The sequence below is a fragment of the Myxocyprinus asiaticus genome, chromosome 31 (assembly GCF_019703515.2).
Source record: "Myxocyprinus asiaticus isolate MX2 ecotype Aquarium Trade chromosome 31, UBuf_Myxa_2, whole genome shotgun sequence".
In the NCBI taxonomy this organism is placed as follows: Eukaryota; Metazoa; Chordata; class Actinopteri; order Cypriniformes; family Catostomidae; genus Myxocyprinus; species Myxocyprinus asiaticus.
Window position 1 is genome coordinate 14,835,060 of NC_059374.1, and position 25,213 is coordinate 14,860,272.

The 25,213-nt window shown below is 36.5% G+C and overlaps 1 protein-coding gene across 2 annotated transcripts in view; it reads left to right on the forward strand.

Moving 5' to 3' along the window:
- The window catches only part of LOC127421885 (neuronal PAS domain-containing protein 1-like), a 71,271-nt gene that overhangs the window by 10,037 nt on the left and 36,021 nt on the right, over positions 1-25,213 (forward strand). For both annotated transcript variants that reach the window (XM_051665084.1, XM_051665085.1), the window contains exons 2-3: positions 7,300-7,475; positions 11,703-11,941. In XM_051665084.1, the coding sequence (XP_051521044.1) occupies positions 7,381-7,475; positions 11,703-11,941 (334 nt within the window). In that variant the 5' untranslated portion in view covers positions 7,300-7,380. The remainder of the gene's footprint in view (positions 1-7,299; positions 7,476-11,702; positions 11,942-25,213) is intronic.

Here is a 25,213-nt window from a genome sequence, read left to right on the forward strand (position 1 = left end):
TGGATGGCTATTGATAGAGATTTACGTGGTCTATGAAGCCCGCGCAAAGAAACGGACGCGAGGCGCATCAGAAGTTAATGGTCACTTGTTGCTGCTACAGTTAAATGCAGAGTGCGGTCCTCCCCGAACGTGGACAGTGGTACGTGTCCAGGAAGGGAGCCGGTAACTGTGATGCCATCAACAGAACCGATCCGTGCCACTGACTGAAAGCATGTGGCCACCATGCTCGCGCTACCGAGCAGCTGGAGAAAGACGCCGGACCTCTGGGCTGCAGCGGCCGCTAGATCCTACCTGAAGCAAACGCTTCTCTGTGCGGCCAGACCTTCTCTCATCAGCTCCTATCAAGTGGTGTCACCACGTCCACTTTCAGTGATATCACATTCCACTTAAGACAATTTATGTCCACCTTTTTTATATTTTAAGTAAATTTTTTGTTGAAAGAATTGTGTGAGTATGATCAGGAAAAGGTGGACCAGCTGATACACAGAAGGCGAGCACACTTTGTTGAAAATTGTAGAGCTTAAACTACTGTTGTGTTTTACTTGTTGTCAAGCATTTAAAAACGGTCTCTGGAATGCTAATTTAAAAATATGCTTTTTACACAGTTTTAAGTTTTATAGTAGGTCTGGTAACAATAATTGCAGCAACTGTGCTATTTTGGCAGAAACAATGGTTACCATGGTATGGTTCATTCATTTGTGAATAAAAGTTTCAACAGAACAGAAAAAAAATAAATAAAATCAATATATTTGTCAAGCTGAACATTATTCATCATACTGATGTCTTTCTATTTATTTAGGATTGGACTGTGAAAAATTAAGTGCATAACATACAACAGCAGGCTGCAGAGCGATCGTTTGTAAGCAACACTTTGATAGACAGTACTCACGTATTTCTGCTCATGTTCAATGTTACATCAATTCTTAACTATTTTCCTAACTTGGAAAAACTGCTTTTCGTCTTGTTCTGACAGAATTTTTGTAGCTTCTTCTTAAGCTGCGGATACCACGTGAGGAGTTTGTGTATTATGAGTGACTTATTACTTTGAACTTGCCCATAAAATGCATTGTTGGCCCTCCTCTCCTCACCTTTCTGATCCTTTATATAAAACCAAGACAAACAAATTAATCGTGGAAGTTGTCATCTTTATGCTTGGCTAGTTTTACACGTTAATCGCGGTGTCATGAAAAATCTCCAACTGAGTAACCCGTTGACCGCAGCACCTGATAGTACTCTCAACTTGCCTGATTTCACGGAGAAAGAGAGCGTGCCTATAAAATTATATTGTGGAAAAAAGCCAAAAGACAGTCCTGGCGAGCGCAACAGTGTGAAAGAGTTTTCTGAACAGTTTCAGTTACACTTACTTTAAACTAATATTAAAATGCATTGCGACCCAACATGTATGGCTATGCGATCCAGTTTGGGTTGTGACCCATAGTCAAAGAAATGCTGCTTTAGGCTAAACATTTTCTGAATAAAAATGATAAAAAATCAACAAGTGTTTTACCCCCATTCTTCCCTTTTACTGCTTGAATTGTGTGAAATGAAGCCATGTCACTTAAAAGGTTTAACTTTAATTGAAAGAAAAACAACATTTCTGGTTGTGTAAGTGAACAGCAGGATCACTTGATCAAACTATATAAATAGAAACAGTTTAGTAAAGTTTTATCGAATACCAGTGGTTGTGGATGATCCAGGTACAGTATATGGGGGGTTTGTTTACAAATATGGCTGAGAGAGTGGTCATAGAGTAAAGTCGTATGAAATATATTAATAACTGGAAGGTCTGGCCGCACAGAGAAGCATATGCTTCAGGTAGGATCTAGCAGCTGCTGCCTGGAGGTCTGTCGTCTTTCTCCAGCTGCTGTTGGAGCACGAGCATGTCGGCTGCATGCTTTCTGTCAGTGGCACGGATCAGTTCTGTTGATGGCATCATGGTTACCAGCTCCCTTCCTGGACACGTTCGGGGAGGACCGCACTCGGCATTTAACTGCAGCAGCGACAAGTTACCATTAACTTCTGATGCGCCTCGTGTCCATTTCTTTTGCGTGGGTTTCATAGACCACGTAAACCTTTATCAATAGCTGTCCAATGACAGACCGTCTTACATCTCCTTTGAGTGGGACGTGGGAGAGGGGGTGTATCTTAAAACTGAGTCAAAAGTTCTTTGGTTGCTCCCATGTGTCAACTGTCCAACGGCATTTTTAAATTCAATTGTTAAATGGATAAAGAAAAGCCAAAATAAAACAAAAAAGAAAAGCCATTGGCAAATAGATGAAGAAAAGCAACTGGTAAATGCTTTAAAACGCAATTTAAAAGGTGCATTTAAAAATGACATATTAATGTGCTATTTTATTGTTGCATTTTAAACATGAATTAAATACCTGATTTATTAATGCAAAATTTTATTGTTAAATATAATTACATTTTTAAACGTGAATTAAATAACAACATAAAAGTGTCTATTTATTTGTCCATTTAGAAATTGGGTTATTTATTCACATTTTTATTTTCAAATTAATACATTGATTCATTTATTTTTCAATTGGCACCCCTCGGCTTCAGCAGGTATGGATTGGCTATTGGAAAAAGAAAAGGAAAAGTCAAACAATCATGAAAAGCAATTGCCAAATGAATGAAGAAAAGCAATTGCCTAATTCTTTTTTTAAAATGAACTTTAAAAGGTGCATTAAAAATGACTTATTAATATGCTGTTTTATTGCTAAATATAATTACATTTTGAAACAAAAATTAAATAAACACATTTAATGTGCCTGTTTATTTGTCCATTTCTAAACTGGTTTATATATTCACATTTTTATTTTAAAATTAATAGACTGATCATTTATTCCTTTATTCTTTTTTAATTGGCACTCCTCGGCTTCCATAGTGTAACACATGAACAGTATGATAAGACTATTGTTATTTGGGTGTACTACTGAAATTATGCAAGTTGTGCATCTATTTAGACTCAACTGCTTGGGAAAATACACATAAGCTACACATACATTACACATGTGTAGATTATGTGATATGTGTAGCTCAATATGTGTTTGACAGCCAGTTGCATCTCATGAAATTTCAGTGTGAAAATAATGAATCCCATTCTTGATTTGTACTGATTTGTTACATTATCTCTTTAATAAATGAAAAATAAAACATCACAATATATTAACATATATTGTATTGTTTTCTAATTGTCTTGTACATCCATTTTTGATAGATGTAAGTGCCTGGTCTCTAAAGACCCAAATATTTAAGAGTGTTTGGGAAAACTGCCATGCATTTAAGGGTTAAATGTGATATTCCTCTCTTGAATTCTTGATGACAGTTCTCAAATGTTATTTTAGTGACATATGGCCAAAGCCTATTTTGTCTTTCACTTTGCAACTTTGTCTTTGGCTTGTAAATTTAGGCCGTGGAAAGAGCAGACTCTGTTTGATGTCAAGAAGAAATAGAGGAAACTTGATTTCTTAAACCACAATTAGACCGACCTGTCTGAAATTCCGATTGGCCAACGAATGTCGACATCAGAGTATTTTGGTTGCTTGAGTGTCACTTTTGCAAACCCTTGCATTTATTCTTTACATCAAAATATAAGGCAAAAATTAGAATGCATATATAGGTAAAAAATGTACTCAGGTGAAAATGGAAAGTTTATGCTTTTTAAAACATTTTATTTTTTAAAGGAAAATTAATTACAATTATAATTTTAATTGATATATTTATTTATTAGCACAGTATAATATAATAATTAAATATAATTAAATTATTTTTAATTACATTTTAAAAATAATAATTAAAAAACTATAAATGTTCAAATAGTTCACATGGCCATAGACACACCTTAATTGAGGCAATACTGGAGTGTCAGATGAAAAGACCACTTCATGTAAAAATTATGGTCAAAAAGACATCCGGGTCATCTTTGACCCATATATGCATTTTAGGGATTTATATTCTATACCTTTATATTCTATACCTACTGTGATTGGTGATCGGATATAATGTTTCAGATAGAAAGCTGTGTGTTATGACTGGCCCACCACAGCTTTTGACTGTTTACATTTATTAAGAGAAAGAGGGAAAAGGAGGAGGAATGTGTTAGGAAAGAGAGAAAGTGCCTGATGGTCACATGTAGGAATTGTTTTCTTCTTCTGTCAAAGCCATTCAAAGGTCAAAGTCACCAGAATCACCCTGCATTTAAAAAAATTGAATAATCCAGAATGTTCCAGAGGTCCTTTATGCATCCTCATACCAGTGCATGTGACATTTAAAGCCGAATGGCAGTGTTATATCTGGCCTGAAATGTGGGACCAATAAATGTTGTTTGAGAGAAAGAAGAGAGGGAGTCTGTGTATGTGTGAAAGAGAGTCTGTAATAGACGTGGTGCATTGTCTGCGTGCAGATTGGCTTAAATGTGTTCATTTTCCCCATTTGGTGGCTCCATAGGGAGGGTCGGAGCACACTAACGAACCTCTGACAGCTGGAGGCCCTAATTAACGATCCCCTCTGAAAACAAACAGCCAAAGGCTCGCCAAACACACACTCGGCTCTAGTTTGCTCCCGCACCCTGGCCTGAGCCAATACCCAATGCATTCTTATTAGGGATGGGTCTCGATGGGGTCAGCTAGTAATTCAGCAACGACTAGTCGATTAGCATGTCTACATTTTTTTTTAATGTTTTGATATTTTGATCAAAAATGTCTGTGCTTTAATTTGCATGATGATAGAATGTAGTGCTTAAGCTGTTAGGCTAGTTAATAATAAATAATAAAACTTAAATACTAAAAATTTTATTGTGCATAATAAAACCCTCACGGAAAAGTTGTGTCTTTAAATTCATCCCCTTTAAACGCACTGCTGCTATAACCATACACATTCAGACAGACGTCTTTTGTTATTGCATTGTCTCAGTCTGTTTTTTGAGAGTCCCACCATGAGCACTGTGTTTAAGACAGAGTGTCATTTTAAAAATAGTAAACTTTTGCATTCTGTTCCATTCCATTGCACTCTGTCTAACTGTTTTTAAAAGCAAGAATGCGCCTTATGTAAATGCGGCCCAAGAAACCAGTCTAATTATTCAAGGCTTCCTTAAGACCGATTAGTCCACTACTCAGTGGTGTCATAGTCAATTTTGAAAATATGTCATTTTGCACATTCCTAATTTTTTCTTTAAGAACTTTTGCATTTACAGGCTTACCGTGATTTCACCAAGTAAGACATCCTTGTTGGTCCTGGAACAATATTTCTATCATCCAATCAAATTCTAGCGTTAGGGTTAGGGCAGTGGTTGGGTTTGAACAACATTGATATCAACCTTTTTATTTCTCTCTGGCTTATAGTTGGTAGGGTTGAGGTACAAGAAAGGGTTTGGACTATGTTTTTTGGCAGGAATGTTGTTCCAGGACCAACTAAAGATGTTGGTCCCAGAGCACCTCCAACATCCTTCTTCGTCCTGAAACAACATTCCTATCAACCAATCAAATCTGAGTGATTGGGAGTATGTTACACTTTGCCAGCAATGTACTTGGCAAAACCATGATCGACTTTCTTCACTGTATCATTGATCATCAAGTACATTCATGGATGCAAATCCACAAATGCATGAAACATCCTTGAAGATAAAGTTATTTCTGTGCCACTAAGGGCACCAAACAAGATTGCAAATTCCATTAGTTGGATGACCACAAACTCAAAGACTGGAGAAAGTATTTCAAAATTGAAGTTAGATTTCCTGTAACACTCCAGTACTTCAGAGGAAGACACTGCTCCGATTGATGATCGTCTTTCTCTCCTAGTCTTGAAGAAGATGTGATATTCTTTACTTTGAAGTTGACTTTCGCAGAAGACCGTGACCTTCTTTGATGCCATTGTCAGTTTGCGAAGGGCATGAATACTAATGCACCTTGCAACAAGGTTATGGAGTTAATTGAACAATTATGGTGGACAGGACCTCCATCATGTCTGTGAAGATAGTGAGGATGGTGAGAGAGAGATCCTGCACGCGATTAGATGACTAAAGATAAGCTAAAGACCACGAATCACTATGTGTGTGTGGTAATGTTTTAGCGGGAGAGTTTGCTAATGCTAATTGTGTAGTGTAGCTGTGTTCACACTTTTACATGTGTTCTTCCGATTGCTTGTATGTATCATGCACAATTTAACAGCAATTTAGAATGTGTAATTTTATAACTGAGGGAGCTCAAACAAGTTTATCACAAAAACAAATTTTCAGAGGTTGTTTCTGTTTCATTGCTCAAAAGACCTATGGAGTTCTCAGCAATGTTTCACTGAGATATGCACTATGTTTTCCTAAAATACATTAATGGATAAAATAAAAATAAATGTGAGATTGCTGAAATTTTTTTCTCAGGACAAAAATCTGAGAATCAGGAAACTTGATCTCCTAGATAGCAGTAGCACTGCTATCTATGAGAAGCAATTTCAATATTAAAGAGATCTTGTTTGTGATTTTTCATTCCTATGTGATCTTTGCAACAGTACAGAGAGTCAAAGTCATATGTGGAGACTAACAAGCTTAAACCTCATCTGATACAGTCTCTCAGCTCATGGCTAAGCCATGGTTAGCCATTATGATGTTGGTAGTGCCTGACCCTGAGCTCACATGAAATTAACCTGGGCTTTATACAAGTTCAGTGTCATGTCAGAGGTGCCATCGAACCAATTGATGAATGTGCTGATGTCATCTTGTGTTGTTAGTGGTGTGTGTGTGTGTGTGTGTTTATAGTGCCAGGTCAGGTCAGAAGGGTGGTGTTTGGCTGTGGCATGAAGCCAGTATGACAGTGTTGTGATTTACCCAGAGCTGGCCAGCGGGCATCTCCTGCCTGTGGGTATGGCACCATGCAGCTGGAGGGCACACTGGCCCTTTAAATGTCATAGAGATGTGTCCAGAGCAAGGACTGAAGCCAAATAGACCTGGAAACGTAACAAACTGGACTGAGTTTTTGCATTGTGTGTGTGCATGTATGTGTGTTATTTGTTATTTTGGAATTGCTGTACAGTCACAAGTCCAGTTTAATTTAAAGAGAGAAAGCTGTTGTTTTGGAATACTAATTTAAACTAAACTAGTCAATGCTGTCAAAACTATAATACAGCATTATAGTATACAGTATATTGTAATGCAGTAGTGTTTTTATTCAATAATAGTTGAGGTATTAAAGGTGCTTGCTATGGCAAGTTGTTCCAGAACACAATATTCTAGACTTATAATGTTGACACATGATCATACTCATTAGTCTCCTACCTCTTCTGTTGTCTCTTTCCCTTCTTGTTCAGCTCTTCTGCTGGGGGTCTAGGACTGACATAGCCTCGGCCAATCACAGCCTGAGTTAGAGGTGGCGGCCCGTACAGGGCGTGATGGCGGCCATGCCGTTCGTCAGCGAGGGGAAGTGTGTGAGCGTGGAGTGGGACTTCCTACAGGGGCTCCTCGCCAAACCACCCACCTTACCCTGGTGAGAACAAACACACTTTGCAAACACTCACCTCAATCCAGACTAGGAGACCAGCTAAGACCAGCAAACCAGTTTAGGCTGGTTAAAGCCTTTTCAGCAGGGAGATTTTCATTAAAACATTATTTTTTAAAGCCTTCTTGGTTGCGGAAGTATTTTTCCCATTAATTTTTTCCATAGGGATTTAGTTTAATCCTTCATAAAAGAGTTCTAAGACATGAACCAATCCAAACAGCTCCGAGGTGAATCACAACATTACAAACTGTGATTTGGTGTAAAAAAACTATTTGGAAATCAGACAAAAAGACAAATGTACAAGACCGTGCACTTAACGTCTGAACTACAATCCCATGAAGCGCTGCAAATGACATAATTGAAATAAAAACTATGGAAAAAATATAAAACTATTGATTTTAGGTTGTTGATTATCAGTAAAAATGTATTTATATATTATTGCAAAATATTCCATTATGGGAGTGGATGGCTGCACAGCTCTTTTGGCGCACTTTGCTTGCAGCAATTCTCTAATTGGTGGATCATGGGTATTGTAGTTCTGTAGATTTTAAAAAAAATTGTGAAATAATGCAGACTGATCAACATCAACAGATGCATATACCATTGATTAATAACCTCAGAGCTCATGGTAGGTCTTTCTTTAAAGGTTTATAAAATTATTGTTAAAAATAATTTCGCCTATGGGGAAAATGAATGGGATTTTTACTTCAGGAACCAGACTGTTGCACTCTATTTAGCAGATTTCTTCAGTACCATCCTTCCGCCAAAAGATATAGTTCCTGACATGTTAACCAAGGTTAATAGTTGGCCACTAGGGGTGCTGCACAGTGATATTCACAGGAGCTTCAATGAACAGCTTTTTACCATCATATCTGTTAAAACTATATTTTACGATGGCTGAAACAATTACATTTCTCTTTCAAAAAGCCGTAGGTTTCAATTAGTGGGAGCTTAACTAAGTTTTTGTAGAATTATTAAAGTCTACACAGCTGTGGAGGATATAAAACTAAACCGAATCAATGGCTCTGTATTGACTGAACTCTCCAGGGTCGTCTTAGTACATCGATGAGATGTGCTAGAAGACTTTTTTTACACACTAAGAAATCACACTGGGGTGAAACACCGATCAACAGACTTACAATGACAGATATAGTGATATAGGGTAAGACAAACACACACAAAATCATAAACTATCGTTAAAACGCCAAATCCCATAAGTTTGCAGATTTATACACTTCGTCCCTTAAAACACAGCCCCATCTTGTCTAAACAAATAAATTAGTCTCTTTTCAATTTAAGGAACTGACTCTTTTGTGGAAGCGTTTTGGCAGTTCCCTTCCATTAACTCAGTCCCTCTTTTCACACACACACACATTCTTTCCGAGCCCTCCCTCCCTCGCTCATACCACAGTGCATCTGCAAGATGAATGAGAATCAATGTCACAGACACAGAAAGAGCGAGTGAGAGAGAAAGAGAGAGAAGCGCATTCGGCTCCGTCTTCCAGCGCAGACACAAATTGTGGAGTCGCCGTGACAACATAATTCCACCACTCAGACCCCATTGAGAGCGAGTCGATATCCAATCAGAGCGAAAGCTCCCTGGGCCTGCCTTCGAGACAGCCCCTCCCTCCATTGATCCCTCAATCAAGACTGGGGCGCACCACCCAGGAGGGAGCCTGGGAAAGAAACGGAGCGATTGGATTTGGGGTAGAGAGTGGAGCAGAGTTCTGATGTAAGATCAGGCCTCCCAACAGCTACAGTGAACTAAAAAGCTGATCACAGGTCAGCCATCAAGCCGTGAGATGCTTTGTAGAAATGAACCCAGTGTAGAGGTATAGTTGATAAAGGCAAAAAAGAAATAGGGTGACACTTTGTTGCTTATTGTTGACCTCTAGTGGGGATACTGCTGGCAAAGACACAGAGAGAACATGTAGGGTTCAAAAATCAAAGCACCTTAAAAATGTTTAAGAAATAGTGTAGCAAATATTGGAGGATACGGAGGGTGTTTTGAAGAATCATATTGGTTGAATCGGTAATGAGAAATAAGTACAAACTTGCATGTCTTAGATATTTTTGAATACTTTAAAATGAGGCAGACAAAAGATTGCCTGTTACAACACTGTCAACACATTTTCAGTACAGAACTGCGTTGAATATAGAACATATATGAAAGCTTTAAGCTTATTATTAACATCTTTGCCATCCTGTTTTGTAGAAAATTGAGGGCCATTCATTCTGCGTTCCATTCAAAGTCGGTTGTGGGATATTCCTAATTGATATCTCCGATCTCCGACAATAAAGGCATTCCATTGCCAGATGCTCAGATGACAATGTGTAAGGAAACAAAACTGCAACACTCCCGTTAGCTTAGCAGGGGTTTGACTGTCACCAGAGTTGTCTCCTATTAATCCAATTGATAAACAATGCTCCATTGCTAGCATTTGTGCTACAGGTGTACGATTTTCAAAAGAGAGTACAATTTACCATGTTTTGTAGACCTGTTTCTGCAAACGTTTGTTAAACAAGCTTTATTATCATGCAATGTAGGAACTTTGAATTATTTATAGATATTATTTTATAAAAGGGATTGTTTATCACTTACTTTGTATATCTCCCTGTGTGCCTACATGTGTGTGATGTCACGCACTTGTATATCTCCCTGTGTGCCTACATGTGTGTGATGTCACGCACAGAGTTTTTCCTACTGGGAAGTCTGACTTCAAGTGGCATTTCCTTGCACTTTTCTACTAGGAAGTTGGAAATTCTGACTTTCCGAGTTGAATGGAACGCAGCATTACACTCAATATGTTTACATGCACTTTAAAATTTTTAATCTCAATTAAAGGTCCGTTTACACGACAACGTTTTTAACTGAAAACTTTGTATGCGTTTTGGCTGTTCGTTTACACGACAACGGTGTTTTGGGGCAAACTTTTGAAAATGGGTTTCAAAGTGCAAGTTTTTGAAATGATGGCATTATCGTCTCCATGTAAACATACAAAAACGTGAATTTGTGAAAACGATGACGTCATGCGCACACGTATTACGTATTCAGTCTATAGGCATGAACTTCGCGAATTTCATCCTTACCTCCAGTGTGAACAGACCAACATGAGGTCACCAGTTGGAGTCCTTAAAAAGGTGGCGTGCTTTATAGTCCAGGGTCACTTGTAATATAGCAACCTCATCGTCCATCCAGACAAAACTGCTTGATGCTTTCGCCATCTTCACTGTTGTATTCACCGCTCTGTGGAAGAATGTTGATGTGCGCAGGTGCGTAGTGTTTCTTTACAAAGTGACATCGCCAACTACTGGCCTGGCATGCATAATACAGCGTTTTTAGTCGTTTTCGCAGATCCGTGTGAACGGAGATCATTTTGACAACGTTGTCGTCTATACTGTACCGAAACTTTTCAAAAATGCAAAGGAAAAATGTTTCCGTTTTTAGTACATCGTTGTCGTGTAAACGTACCCTAAAAAATTTAATTACTTTGACGTCAAAATTAGGCACCATGTGGTTCTTCAGAGTAGCAGATTTTAATGGTGGATATAAGATGCACTCTTTTTAAGCATCTTAAAAATATTTGATTTTTGATTAGATCATATTTGGCCTCATCAGTTGCACTTTGTAAATTAAAAACAGACATTTGCGATTTTGTGCGATTCGTAAAAATTTAAAATCAACCAATAGCAGCACTCTCTCGAATGCTCTCATTAAAAACGAAGCTGTATCAGCTTATCATCAATTATTAACACTGCGTCTATGCCTTGACTAGAATGGGAGCGTTTTAGTTTTGTCATGTTGCTCCTTTGCAGTGTATTTACCATCTACGTTGCAAACGAGCAGCACAACATGCAGTTAATTCAAAATAATACAAAAAAGTACTTTTCGCTTTTGGAAATCCAATGACTAATTCTTACTCAATAGCGCATGTTGTATCGACCCAGTACTTTGTAAACACTACTTTGTTTCCATGCGTACTTATAAAAAAATCCTGTGTGCTCTTACTCCCAGAAGTTCCGTAAAGTCAGCCAATCAGATTAGAGCTTTCCAGATCGAGAAAGTACTTTCCAGTTTTGTGTGTAACATGCATCAGACGGTCAGTGAACTGATTGTGGGTGGTCCGTGGACACGTCATCTGAAGCTGAGGCTAAATTACTGTCATAATCACTCATTTCATGTAATTTCTTTCTGTCCTGTCTTACCTCTCCCAGCTTGCAAAACTTGAGGAAGGAGAAGTCACGCAATGCAGCTCGTTCTCGGCGGGGCAAAGAGAACTTTGAGTTCTTTGAGCTGGCGAAGATGCTGCCCCTCCCTGGCGCAATCACCAGCCAGCTAGACAAAGCCTCCATCATCCGCCTCACCATCAGTTACCTGCACATGAGACACTTTGCCAGTCAAGGAGACCCGCCCTGGAGCCCCCTACTGGAAGGAGAGAACAACTGCAACAAGGGTAAACTTGCTCTTGACACTTAGAGAATTAATATGTTCAGAATGGTGTACTATCTACTATTTTTGAAAGCAAGCAGCATGCAGTATGTATAAATTTTTTGCCCACATTCTTTTGACAAATGTGCAGTATACAGCCACAACACTCTAAGAGGTACTGTCTCCCACAATTTCCAGTGTGACGAATGAACTGAAATATCAACCACAATTTGTAAAGTTTCCATACTTTTTTCCCCTCAAATTGGATTAAAAATACAAAATAACCATATTATTTCCAAGGTAATAATTGGACACATTAAGCTGCATGCTAGTATTCCCTCACGAGCATACTGAAGCCATTGTTTCTGCTAAAGGCTTTGAGACTTGTGTATCCCTTCAGTAATCTGATGTATTTCTGAGTAAAAGGGGATATTCAATGAGATAAAATGTAGGGAAGGACTTTTTTCCATTGCCAATTGGTTAGATTGTAAAAAGTGGGCGTTATATACATAAATGGAGCCAGGTGGTTGGAGGCGATGGGTTGAAAAGCAAGAGGGATACATGATATCAACCGAAAAGGAGATTTACACTTTGATCAAAGTTTATGACTTTTTTTTATATTATGGAATAAGGCGCACCACTGTATTAAGAAAGTAAATAGTCAATTTTGATTTCATGTTGACTTTAAAAGAGCAATCCTTACTTATTGTTTACACAGGAAAGGAAATTGTGAGGTCCTCCACTACATGTCACATATTTTGAGGCAGATTTAAATTTGAGGCTTTCATCGACAGCATCAATTCTGACGTCGATTTTTATTTAAGGTGCCATTAACAGAGGAGATGACTTTGAGTGAGCCACAGCGAAACTCAATTAGAACATGACTGTGGCAGACTGTCGATGAATACAAATGTGTTATTAATTTAAATTATGAATTGAAATGGAATAGGCTATTATTGTCTTATAGGTCGCTTGTGTTCGTCGCTTGGGTTCGTCGATTGGGATACTCTCACGTTGAAAATTGCAGAGAAGAATGCAGAGAGAGAGGTCTTAAACATGCACACACACAGCAACATACCGACAACACACACACACAGAGAAAAGTAAATGAGATTGCGCCACAGGAGTAATCACTGGCAGTCATGCGGAATTAAACACTGCTCATCTGAAATAATGCATTTGCTAGTTCACCACCAACTTCCTGCTGCACACCGGGTGTATGGCTATGTTCGGAATTGAGTACTAGCTTACTGCTAAGTATATACTGTATACTGCCTACTATTTTGTTTTATTTTTTTTTATTGTTGTCACATGACCTCACCTTGCATGTTTAATTCAGAGTCTATTCTGAACTTAGACTCTCTGCTATGATGAGGAGCAAAATCCACACACAAAGTCATCATTGGGAGACATATTCCTTTCTTATGTCTCTTTTCTGTCATTTGAGTTTAATTTGAGAGCATGGAATTTGGCTTCTCATATGCAGTCCCTCATTCATTTCATCCTCTGATAGGCTCATCTCAATTGTGAAGTGAACAATAGATCTAACAGCCAATTAGCCGCTGCCTGTGCGTAGGACTGTGTGGAAGCCAGCAGGGATGAACAAAAGAGCCAGAGTCCTCGTCGAAGCTTGTTAACAAGTGGCCAGACCGAGGAAGTCTGGGTCTGAGAGATGGTTCTTTTGTAGGCCGCCTGTGAGCCTCATTACACCTGCTGCATCAAAGCAATTCAGTCCTGTTAAAATACCTGGGTGGATTTCTCTATCTCTTTCTGTTCGCTGTTTTTGTCTGTTTCTCTGTCACGTCTGTCTGTCTCTATAGCTCTTTTTCAAAACGTAGTGAGCTGCCTTGCTGTCTACATATTGAGCTGTCTTTAAACCTCATGATTACTTATTTGGAACACTCTACATAGGCAGCAACTATGAGGGCTACATAAATAGTGCTCACTAGAAAAATTGGTCTGCTTATACAAATTCGGGGTGAAATAGTTCATTTTTTGTTAGACTTTTAATGTTTTTTTTTTTTTTTTTATCTATACCCTTCAGTATTGAATGAAATGTATTTAAGATCCTCACAATGCATTCTGTGATTGCATTTTTCACGAAAGATACATGCGATTCTGCCATAGGAGCCGTTCACAAAGGATGCGTTATTTAGCTAATAACAGCTATATGCAATGCAAGTGGATGATGTGTTTATAGGCTTCTTACTGTAACTCACATACACCAGTGGTAATATAAACACTCATTACGCTTTTCCATTTGTAAATATCCTTATCCCACCTGATCTGATTGGTCCATTAGTTTAAAATTTACATTGATGATTTGACATTATGCTGAATGTCAAAAGTTGAACTATTTATAACTTGACACGGCATCTTTGTACGGATCCCCTTAGAGGACAGGATTATTTTTTTCTGAAATAGTTTTGCGTGCCAATACTATACGTTTTGCATTCCCCAGCAATACATTTACCATGGTTTTACAACAGTAAACATATTTTAACCATGATATTCATAGTGAAACCATAGTAATAATTAGGGCTGGGTAAAAATATTGATTTTCCGATGCATCGCGATCTTCGTTTGAACGATCTCGAAATCGGTTCTTAAATCCCAGGATCGATCTTTTTCTTTATGTGGCAACCCTCTATAATGCAAGTAAATCACCAAATCTCGTGAAATCTGACTAAAATATCTGTGATTGGCCACAGGCTGGTAAATGTTCAGATTTCACTGAGCAGTGATTAAGTAGTGTAGTGAAGAAGAGTCATTCTGTGAGTCCAAAGACAAGATCAAGGGATCATATATCATTGAATAATGTCTCTTTTAATACCCTTTCTGTTTTTTTCACAGTCGATTGTTGGTTAAAAAAGAAGAAACATTTAATTCTAATCACACATGGTGCACTAAAGAAACCACACACGTCTTCTCTCATTATATGCACATACAGGGTGACGCCAGTAGTCTTAAAGAGACAGTACCGATTAAGCACGTGTTATACATATCAAATACTTGTAAATAGTACAAATTATGCAAGTAAACAATACAAATTTAACAAAAATATATATGCAAATAATATATGCAATTTCAAGACATTAATTGATGGAATAGACTGAATTTGACAATTTTCAAAAAGTCAAAAGCTAAAATGTGATCAATTTGATGAAAAACTAATAATAAATTAAAATTTGTAAAATTTATATTTTTGAATTGTACCTAAAAGGTTCCTTTATAATTAAGAGCATTAGTTGAGAGAGAATTTATTTTATATGTAAGCAAAATGGACATTGGAATCTATTCGAATTGTGAGCTTGTGATTCGGAATCTAATCGAATCGGGAAATCTGTTTCAATACTCAGCCCCTCTAATAATACAGAAAAACAAAAACTATGGTCATTTATGGTCATTATGGTTATAAGTTTGTGTACTACTATGGTTTTACTACAAATACCATATGTTTACTGTAGTAAAACCATAGTAACCACAATATTCACCATGGTTAATCTATAGAAAAAAATATGGTTACTATATGGATACAGTAACCATGTCATTGTTACAACAATAATACTATAGTAAAACCATGGTTTCTGCTAAAAAAAAAAAAAAAAAAAAAAAAATATGGTTAGCCTACTACAGTCATTTTTACTATAGTAAAGGTTTTACTATAATAATATTGTAGTGATTACAATATTATTATAGTAAAACCTTTATTTCTGTAGTAAACTATGGTTACTACAGTCTACAATATTACTATAGTAATATAATGGACTCCATACTATACTTTTGCATTTACTGTAGTAAAACCTTAGTAACAATAAAATGATGATTTTTGTTTTTCTTTACAGTTACTATGGTTTCACTACAAATATCATGGTTCAAATATGCTTACTGTAGTAAAACCATGGTAAATGTATTGCTTGGGCATGCAAAACTATGGAGCTAAATTTATGACTAAAGTCTTTGAAGCATAAAAGCATGTTGAATTGCTCTAATCGAAAAAAGAAATGCATTAAATTTACAGTGCTTGCATTTTGGGAGGCTGAAATTTAACATGGTTGTATTTTTAAGCATTGAATATTTCATTTGGAAACATTTCACAACTAATTTCATAAAAATTAAACAATAAATATTCATTTGAAAATACCATCTAGATTTTTCGACAGGTAAATTTCAGCCCATTCTAATTCACTTCCTCAAATTCAGTGGTTCAAATTTGGTCGGAAATTCAACCTTCCACATCCAGGAACTGCAGGAAAAGCAGCAGAGTACCGATGTACAATCTCAACCTGGTGCTATTCGTTCTCACCAGTAGGTGGTGCAGTGCGATCGGGTGTTGACTGCTGAAGACCAAAGCTACAGGGAGAGAGAACAGCCATGTATGTTTTGATAGTTTGTTTTTCAATTTGAAAAGAAAGGAGCAGAAACAAGAAAAAGAGAAAATTAAATTATATATTACAATAAAAATAATAAATGAATGAAAAATTAATTAGGCATAAATCATTAAACAATAGGCCTACCTTTGTACATGAGTTGGTACAAAGTGGCCACATGATATAGTATGAAATTCAGAAGCAATGATGTCGATGTTATACTGTATCTACGGGGAAATTGTCTATCTTGGCATGTCTTCCCACATTCCTTCTCTTTACATACTCTCATCTTCCTCTCTGACACTGAAGAGCGCTGTCACGCGCATATTGTTATGCATTGATGAACAGTTTGGGCGCAAAGCGCAGGTCTCCGCTTAATCAGTTAATGTTTGTGCATTTACCCTATGTTAGTGCTTCCACTGCCCTATTGTGCACATGAAATAGGCCTGCCAACATGTTAACCTCTTTATACTTTTTATATAGTCTTCACATACCCTAGAAGCTTGCACCCCGATGGTTGACCCACAGATGATAAATTAAACATTGCAAACGCACATTTGATGAACAAAGCAGTGATTGCGTAAAAACAGTAGATCGTAGCCTCCAGCATAAAAATAATTACAAAACTATGTATTTAATTATGTAGTTTATTAGTTTAATTATTTAAGAAAATTACTTTCAACATTTCTCAGTGAGCTAAATTACAAGTATTTATAAAGTTATGCACAAATCTATGAATGAGCGACACTATATGGTCAGATTTCAGCACTTCACAATGGACAGCAAAGAAGCAATTAAAAGTGTGTCACGTGTTCGTGTTATGTGTAGGTTTGGGAAATGCACGTGAAAAAGGATAGAACATTCGCAACTTCACATGTAGAGAATGCTCTTAAGAACTAAGACCCATAGTTATCGGAAAAGCATGCTTTCTCATGATCAATGCACTTGGCTGGAAGAGCGCTCTCCATTTCAGTTTTAAGTGCTTAGAAGCAATGGCAGCTTAGAAAGAAATGGCATGCAAAGAAAATAATGCAAAACAACGTACATAAATTAAGAGAAATGTCAAGAGATATAAAGCTCTCGCTCCCTCATTGCACATGCGTTTTGTGCAATCTAGGCAGTGCTTGCGTCGCGGTTTCACCAACTCCATTGCGCCAAGTCACATACACATATTTGTCTTTACTAAAACCATACGTAATTAAACACAAATTTCGTTATCCAAAGTCCAAACTTTTTGGATCTGTTTTACATTACCTCAAGGAGAAGTGCCCTTTCAACACTCTTTAAGATGCTGTTGACCACAGATTTTAAACTGGGCTCACTTTGTTTCTTTAACCGTTGCACTTCATATAGTAGTTAAATACAATCAGCAGAGAGTCAGTTAAATAATAGAAGTCAGTTGAATCATAATTGGTTGTTACATGAGATAAACAAATGATAAAATAAAAACGGCACTTGTGTTTATTGTTGATTTGTCTGTCTTTGATTTGCCTATGAGAAAACCTGATGCAAATTTAGTGCAGCATTTATTTTTATTTGCTGTTTATAGTTTCATTATAATTAAGTGAAATATTTTTGTGTATGGTTTATGATTAGCATTGACGACATGTCACCCATTGAAATTAGTTCATTTTAAAATTGGTTTCATTTTGCAGTTTATTTTAACCGACAAATGTACTTGTGCACTCATATGTTCCCAAGCCCTGGCTTTCAAATAATATCTCTTTATGAGATTTTCGAAGGATCGTGTAGTTTGGGAATTTTAATGACATGTATCTTTTCTTCCTTTTCAGCAATCTGATATGAACTCAGTAAATTGTTGTATGATTGGCTGTGAATAATAAGACTTTCAATGACTGCTGCAGCGGCTCAGAAAAAGATAAAATATTTTACCTTTCGCGGCGCCTGTCGTGAAGAGCTGTGCACATGTGCCTCTCATTGAAAATTAACTAGATACTCGTAAAAGCGAATGTTCTAAAGGCTTGATAATGTGTAACGGCCTTTAGAACGTTAGCTTTGATGTGTCCAGTGTAGACAGCTTCAAGCCATCTTGCATTGCGCACCCGATGTAGACAGCAACATTGATTATGCCAGACAATCGACCAGAAGTCTGAAAAAAGGACAGGCTCTAGTAAAAGAGGATGCGGTCAGCCTATTACTGCTCATATGTGGTTGTTTTTTGTGTGTTGGATGTTAACTATGTCGATAGAGACAAAACGTGATCAATTATCTGCTGAGCGGAACCGATTCGATGAGAAGCACAACATGACCCATTTCAATTCACCAAAACCATATAAATGATCTTATTTGAAATAAAAACAATTGTCTAACTACATTTTCTAACAGGAATATGATTATTATCATGTGAGCTATTTTGTGTGCGACAAAATGAAGTTTATTTTTATTTGCAAACTATTAATAGGCCTATATTCTGGCAGATTTGATTGGGTGGACCAGCTATCAATCTGGGTGGACCAGTGCTGCTCGTCATATAAACATCATTATATTTGTGCATAACTTTATAAACATTTGTAATTTACCTCCCTGGAAATGTTTAAATATATATTCATCCTAATTAATTACATAATTACATTATGTTTTGCAATAGTTTTGTGCAGAACGATTGTGTATTTCTTTTACACAATCAATGCTTCATTCATCAGGTGTGCATTTATGTGCATTTGTAATGTTTAGTTTTCACAAATTGCTCTGTGGGTCGAGATGAAAGCTTCCAGGATCAATGAACACAGTGGAGGCCATATAGTCCTGCCAATGACATTAATAGAATATAACTCACCTTGTTATTGCGGAGCACCAAACAAGGAGACATGTGGAACCTACACTTTAGGGACATTCACCAATAGAGAGGTCTACTCTATACTCCTAGAGGTGATAACAGTGACAGAAATGTGGTGCTGCTCAACACGTGGTGCGTGCGAGAGCACACTTGCGTGTCAGAAAAGAAGAGGAGACGATGAGAAAAGTCATTGACATTTTCTGCTCTCTGATTTTATTTTATCTATTCATCCATTTATTTATATATATATATATATATATATATATATATATATATATATATATATATATATTATTATTATTATTATTATTATTATTATTATTATTATTATTAACCTTGGCTGGGTTTCCCGAAGCACTAAGTAGGACATTAGTAGCACTTAAGTAGTACTTAATCTCTAAGGCGCATTTCCCAAAAGCATTGTTATCTAAGTAGTTCGTAAAAACGTTTGTAAATGAATGCTCTTGAACCGCTCTTAAGTCCATTAAGTAACTTAAACCGCTCTTAAGTCCATTAAGTGCAACTTTTCTGGTGTCTTTCACAGTTTATCAAAGACAAAGACATTTAATACATTTTATTATTTTGATCATTGGAAAGCCATTGTAAATTTTTCAGAGGATAAAATGTTGAAAAAGTCACTATGAAATCAATAGGCAGTCTCCGCGGTCTGTGCATGCAATGTGATGGGTCTAAATTTACAAGACACTTAATACTGTACAACATTATATTAGCCTTCATTGATAGGCATAATTGAAATGGCAATAGAAAGACGATATGTTCTTATTAAACATATTATTTAAGAAGACATGTGAGTAATGTGACCACGCAGTTTAAAACTTAAATAAATATACCTTAATAAATAATTAAAATATGGTTAACAGAGGTGATTAGAGCGAGAGTGTGCAATGAGAGATTCCCTCTCTCTCTTCCTCCTCCTCTTCTTCCTTCCTCCAATGGCTGATTCAAATCGGCTCGCCAATAGACTTTGTACAAGGCAGTAACAAAATGCATGATGCATAATAATGCCTAATTTCTTTAATTAAATTCTGTAATAGTTAGGTAATTCATTTTGGCGCCTTGACAAGGTTACAAACAACTACATGTTTGTCAGTATTTCCACCTTATTTTCATGTTGAGGAGACAAACTCCTGGACATACTGGCCAAAGTGATCAGCACCTTTGGACTGGATAGCTCCCGTAACGTAGCACTTAAGTTCAACTTTATAACCAGCGATATTCGTGCTGGTTTGGGAAACAGGCGTTACTGTATTGTAAAATAACTAGCGACATTAGTTAAGATGATCGTTAAAGCTTAAGTTGCAATGTTATCGGGAAACACAGCCCTTGTCTATTAAGATGCTCTTATCTGTAGGATTACTCCAGAGCACTCGTAAATCTACGAGCATTTTCAAGTACTACTTACATTTTTATGGCTTTGGTAAACAGGAGGCAAAACTAAGATGAATCGTAAGATGTATTCTATGATCTAGGCTTACGATGTTTTTGGGAAACGAGGCCCAGAGCTGCGCAGTGCGCTCACATCTGCAATTAAAAACTTGCGATTAGAAATTTGAACCCATTCACATGTGAGCAATAAGCTTCGTTTCTATCTGGGAAGATCCACAAATGTAGCATATTAACAGCGTTTCAACAAAAAAACTTGTAAAATGCGTCTGATGTCTTCTTTGCTATCGCAAAATCTCGGACACGTCTTCTGGGTGGAGGTAATGTTCCCTCTGCGCTGTATTGAGAGGCAATCAAATAAATGGCTAAATATTCTGTTTGCCCAACAAGTCATGCATGTGAGTCCTTTATCTAGATGTGAGACTTGACGAGAACAAGCTTAAAGATGTTGAACTTTGACACAGTAACAATGAATTCAACATGTTTCTTGTAGAAACACTATGCCATGTGTTCCTCTAATAGACTATTCATAGTAGTTGACAAGTAATGTATAATTAATATAATAACATTATAATGGATATAATGTATAATGAATATTAATAAAAATATTTATTAAAATGGTTGTATTTATTCTTGTAGTGATACTACAAAGCAGGAAATAGGAAAATGCATATGCTTTGTTGTGTTGGAGTTTCAGAAATTACTAGAATTTATCTGAACATGAATATTAATAGTAATACAAGTATGTCATTATTATTTTAAAACGTGGTATGGATATAGAATTGATTATTTTGCACTATTTCGTTTCTGTACTTGTAAAACACTAAACAATTAAGTCAAGAATGTTGGAAGGTGAATTTAATTTGGTCAATGCTAAGGGTTAGTTTCAGTCTCAGATGGCATGAACTCTGCAAGAGATGTCAGAAAATCTATTCTGATTGGCTGGCAGCTCTTATGAGGTGCACAGGTTTTTATCACTTTATCAGATAACAAAGTGTTGTTTAGAAGTTACCAGGCTAGAACAATGAGCACCTCTGTGGAAGAACAATCTAAAACTACTTGACTTTTGATTATATTTGCCAAAGCTTGCAAATAAATAAATTAAAAAGCAGTTAAGAGTACTGCTTTAAAACGATTGTTAAAGCGTTTATTTGAAAGAGTTACCACTTTATTGTATGCCTCATTAAATTATAAAAATAAGTTAAAAAAATAAAAAATAAAATAAAAGAACCGGCCCTGAATCACTGATTGCTGTGTAGGTAGACATAGGCATAATGAAGTAGGGTGACCAGAGTTTATTAAATTAATATGTAAGATGCAATTATTCCATTAATATGATTTGCTGGAACATATTTCTTTTTTTATTTAACACTGTACCATGGTGAAAATTATTTATTTATTTATTTGCGTTTCCTGAACTACATCAATATCTGCGTATTAATGTCCGGTGCTGAAGTAAATAATTCCAAAAAACCAAGGACATCTACACAGTTGAGGATTTTTAAAATCAGAAATGTAATTGACAGGAATAATTTTTTTTTTAATAAAGATTCAAATAAACTTATCTAGGCTAACAGTATATACATTTCTAGAAGATACATATCTGCCTATCTTCATTTGTAAAAGTCAAAGCTCAGTTTTCAGCTTTTCTAATGTTAGATAAAAAAATAAAAATAAAAAAAAAACATGTTCCTGGGATAGCCTCCAGTACCTTCGTTACCTTACATAAGATAAGTGTGAATAAATGAATGAGTAATTTTTACAAAATATAATATGAATGTGTGTATATATATATAGAGAGAGAGAGAGAGAGAGAGAGAGAGAGAGAGAGAGAGAGAGAGAGAGAGAGGCTGGAACTTAAACTTTTATGATCATCTTAACGCCGCTTGTTATTTTACATAGAGAACACCTGTTTCCCAAAACAGTACTTAGATCACTCGTTATAAAGTAGAACTTAAATGCTTCGTTACGGGAGTTGTCTGGTCCAATGCTGAAACCTTGACCAATATGTCCAGGAGTTTGTCTTCTCAACATGACAATAATGCAGAAATACTGACAAGCTTGGAAATTATAAGTAAACTTGTCGAGATGCCAAAAGTTAATGACAATCACAGCATTTAATTAAATTAAATAATAATGACATAGGTAAAATGGGGTTTCAGACTGATGCTCACCTTTATAGAGATTAAAGATAGAAATGCATGCATGTGAATGCATGCAATGTGAATCATAATAAGGGTCTCTAATGTTGCCAAAAGTTTGTTTCTATTGCTGGAAACTGAATGCACATGGAATTGTCATTTTTCTATTTTATAAAATGCATCACATATTTATTTCTTTTCCTAAAGTTTTTGAATCAATGAATTTAAAACCTGGTGTAGTACTTTTTGTCAGTTAGTGCAAATTGTCCCTTCATTTACCTGTGCATTTATCTTCTGGATTTTGGAAAATAATTATGTAACATTCTAAAATAATTTAATCACATTTATGACTAAATAGTAAGCCTAATATTTTGATATATTAACAATCCTACATCATTAATTTGTTTAGGCAAATAAATTCATTATAATGTAATGCGGGGCTAAATAGAAAAGACATTTAGTGCTAAAATTTTTACATTTGTGGATGGCAGTTGTTGTTAAAGTTACAAAAAAATTCACTTCTTTTGTGCTTCAGTTTTTCCTTGGCACACCCAAAGCCTTGTTTCTGGCTATGGCTTTCCAATGATACAAATATATCAATGCAAGTTATTAAATATTCCTTATTTTTTTTTATTAACTGTGAAAATGAGAGAAAGATACATTTAAGTTGCACTAATGACTTTAAAGCGGTTCAAAGCCTTCATTAATTTACAAAGTTTTTACTGTACTACTTTGATGCTTTTTGAGAAACGCTCCATAGAGATTAAGTACTACTTTAGTGATACTAACATTCTACTTAGTGACTCGAGAAACCCAGCCATGGACAAATAAATGAAATGATACAAAAAAGTTTCCAATTCGGGACTGGTCACCCTACTACATTATACGTAATGCCTACCTACACAGCAATCAGCTCTTCAAACATCTGAGTTATGTAATAACCTGGACAATGTATCGCAATCTTTTTATACATTTTTTTAAAAGCCAGTGCATTCCACATGCTGGTCTGCGCTTCACTACAACGTAAATGCATCCGCTCTGCCTGGTCCAGTGGAACGCACTGTGCTCAGCTTCGCCACACCTTTTGATAGAGATTTTGATAGCTGACAGCTAAATAAAACAGGCTGTGTGTCTAAGAAATAGGCTAAGGAATTTTGCGTGCAATTGCAAGCGACATCAATAGGATATTTCTAAAACAGACAACTAATATATCTCTGGCACAAGTAGGTTGCAGAATCCATGCCTACACAGAAGAAAGTTGTCACGAAGCCCTGTCTATAGACCCTTCCCTTACTGGTATGGTTTGTGTGTCAGGCATTCCTTAGTCCGGTTACTTGATGAGAGAGAGATACAGTAATATGTAGTTGCATTAAAAGTTGAGCAGCGGTGGATAATTATTCTGTTGAACAGCATTGAGGAACTGATGATGATGCAGGTTGACCAATCTGTGGAAAGGTGTGTTTCATGCCCACCCACATGTGCAAATCAAATATGTATCTATTTTCTACCCATGAACAATTTTGAAAAACAAACTATCAAAACGTGCACGGCTGTTATCTCTACCTGTAGCTTTGGTCTTCAGCAGTCAACACCCGATCGCATTTCACCACCTACTGGTGAGAACTAATAGCACCAGGTTGAGATTGTGCACCGGTACTCTGCTGCTTTTCCTGCAGTTCCTGGATGTGGAAGGTTGAATTTCCAACCGAATTTGAACCACTGAATTTGAGGAAGTTAATTTTGTTAAGCGAAATAGAATGGGCTGAATTTTGCCTGTCGGAAAATCTAGATGGTATTTTCAAATGAACTGAATATTTTGGAAACGAACTCTGGAAGGTGAATATTTATTGTTTAATTTTTAATAATGAAATTAGTTGTGAAATTTTTCCAAATGAAATATTCAATGCTTAGAAATACAACCATGTTAAATTTCAGCCTGATAATTCACTGCATTTATTTTTTCGATTAGAGCAATTCAACATACTTTTAAGCTTCAAAGACTTTAGTCATGAATTTAGCTCCATACAAAACTATTTCAGAAAAAAAGTTCCTGCTCTGTCCTCTATCTTTGAAATGTGCCACTCATGCACAAGACTCTGAAAAAACAGTAGAGCACACCATAATGGCCAAAGATGTTCTGAAAAATGTGTACGTAGGCCTACATTTATTCTGTTTGGCATTAGAATTTGAAGTAAATTAGAAGTGCACAATTATGCTCCCTACCTTTTGGAGCTTTTGCCTTTAGGAGCGTCCTATGGTGCCAAAAAATGCTGTCTAGGTAGGCAGCTCACTAGGTTTTGGAACAGAGCTTGTGTCTCGCACATACCCACTCTGAAACACAAAGGGTGGAAGAAATTATCCGTGTGATTTGTAATTATAGAAATTAACTATATAACAAGGAGTGCGTAATTACAAGGGTTGTCTAATTGCTATTATTACTGAGGGGAAACAACTCAGAAACAATGAGATGTGTGTTTGTGTGGATAAACACCTGTGAGGAAGTGAATAGCTAGGAAACTATGATATAGGTCTGAATGTGTAGAGATAGACAATGCCAGTGTGTTGATGTTGTAGGCCATTATATA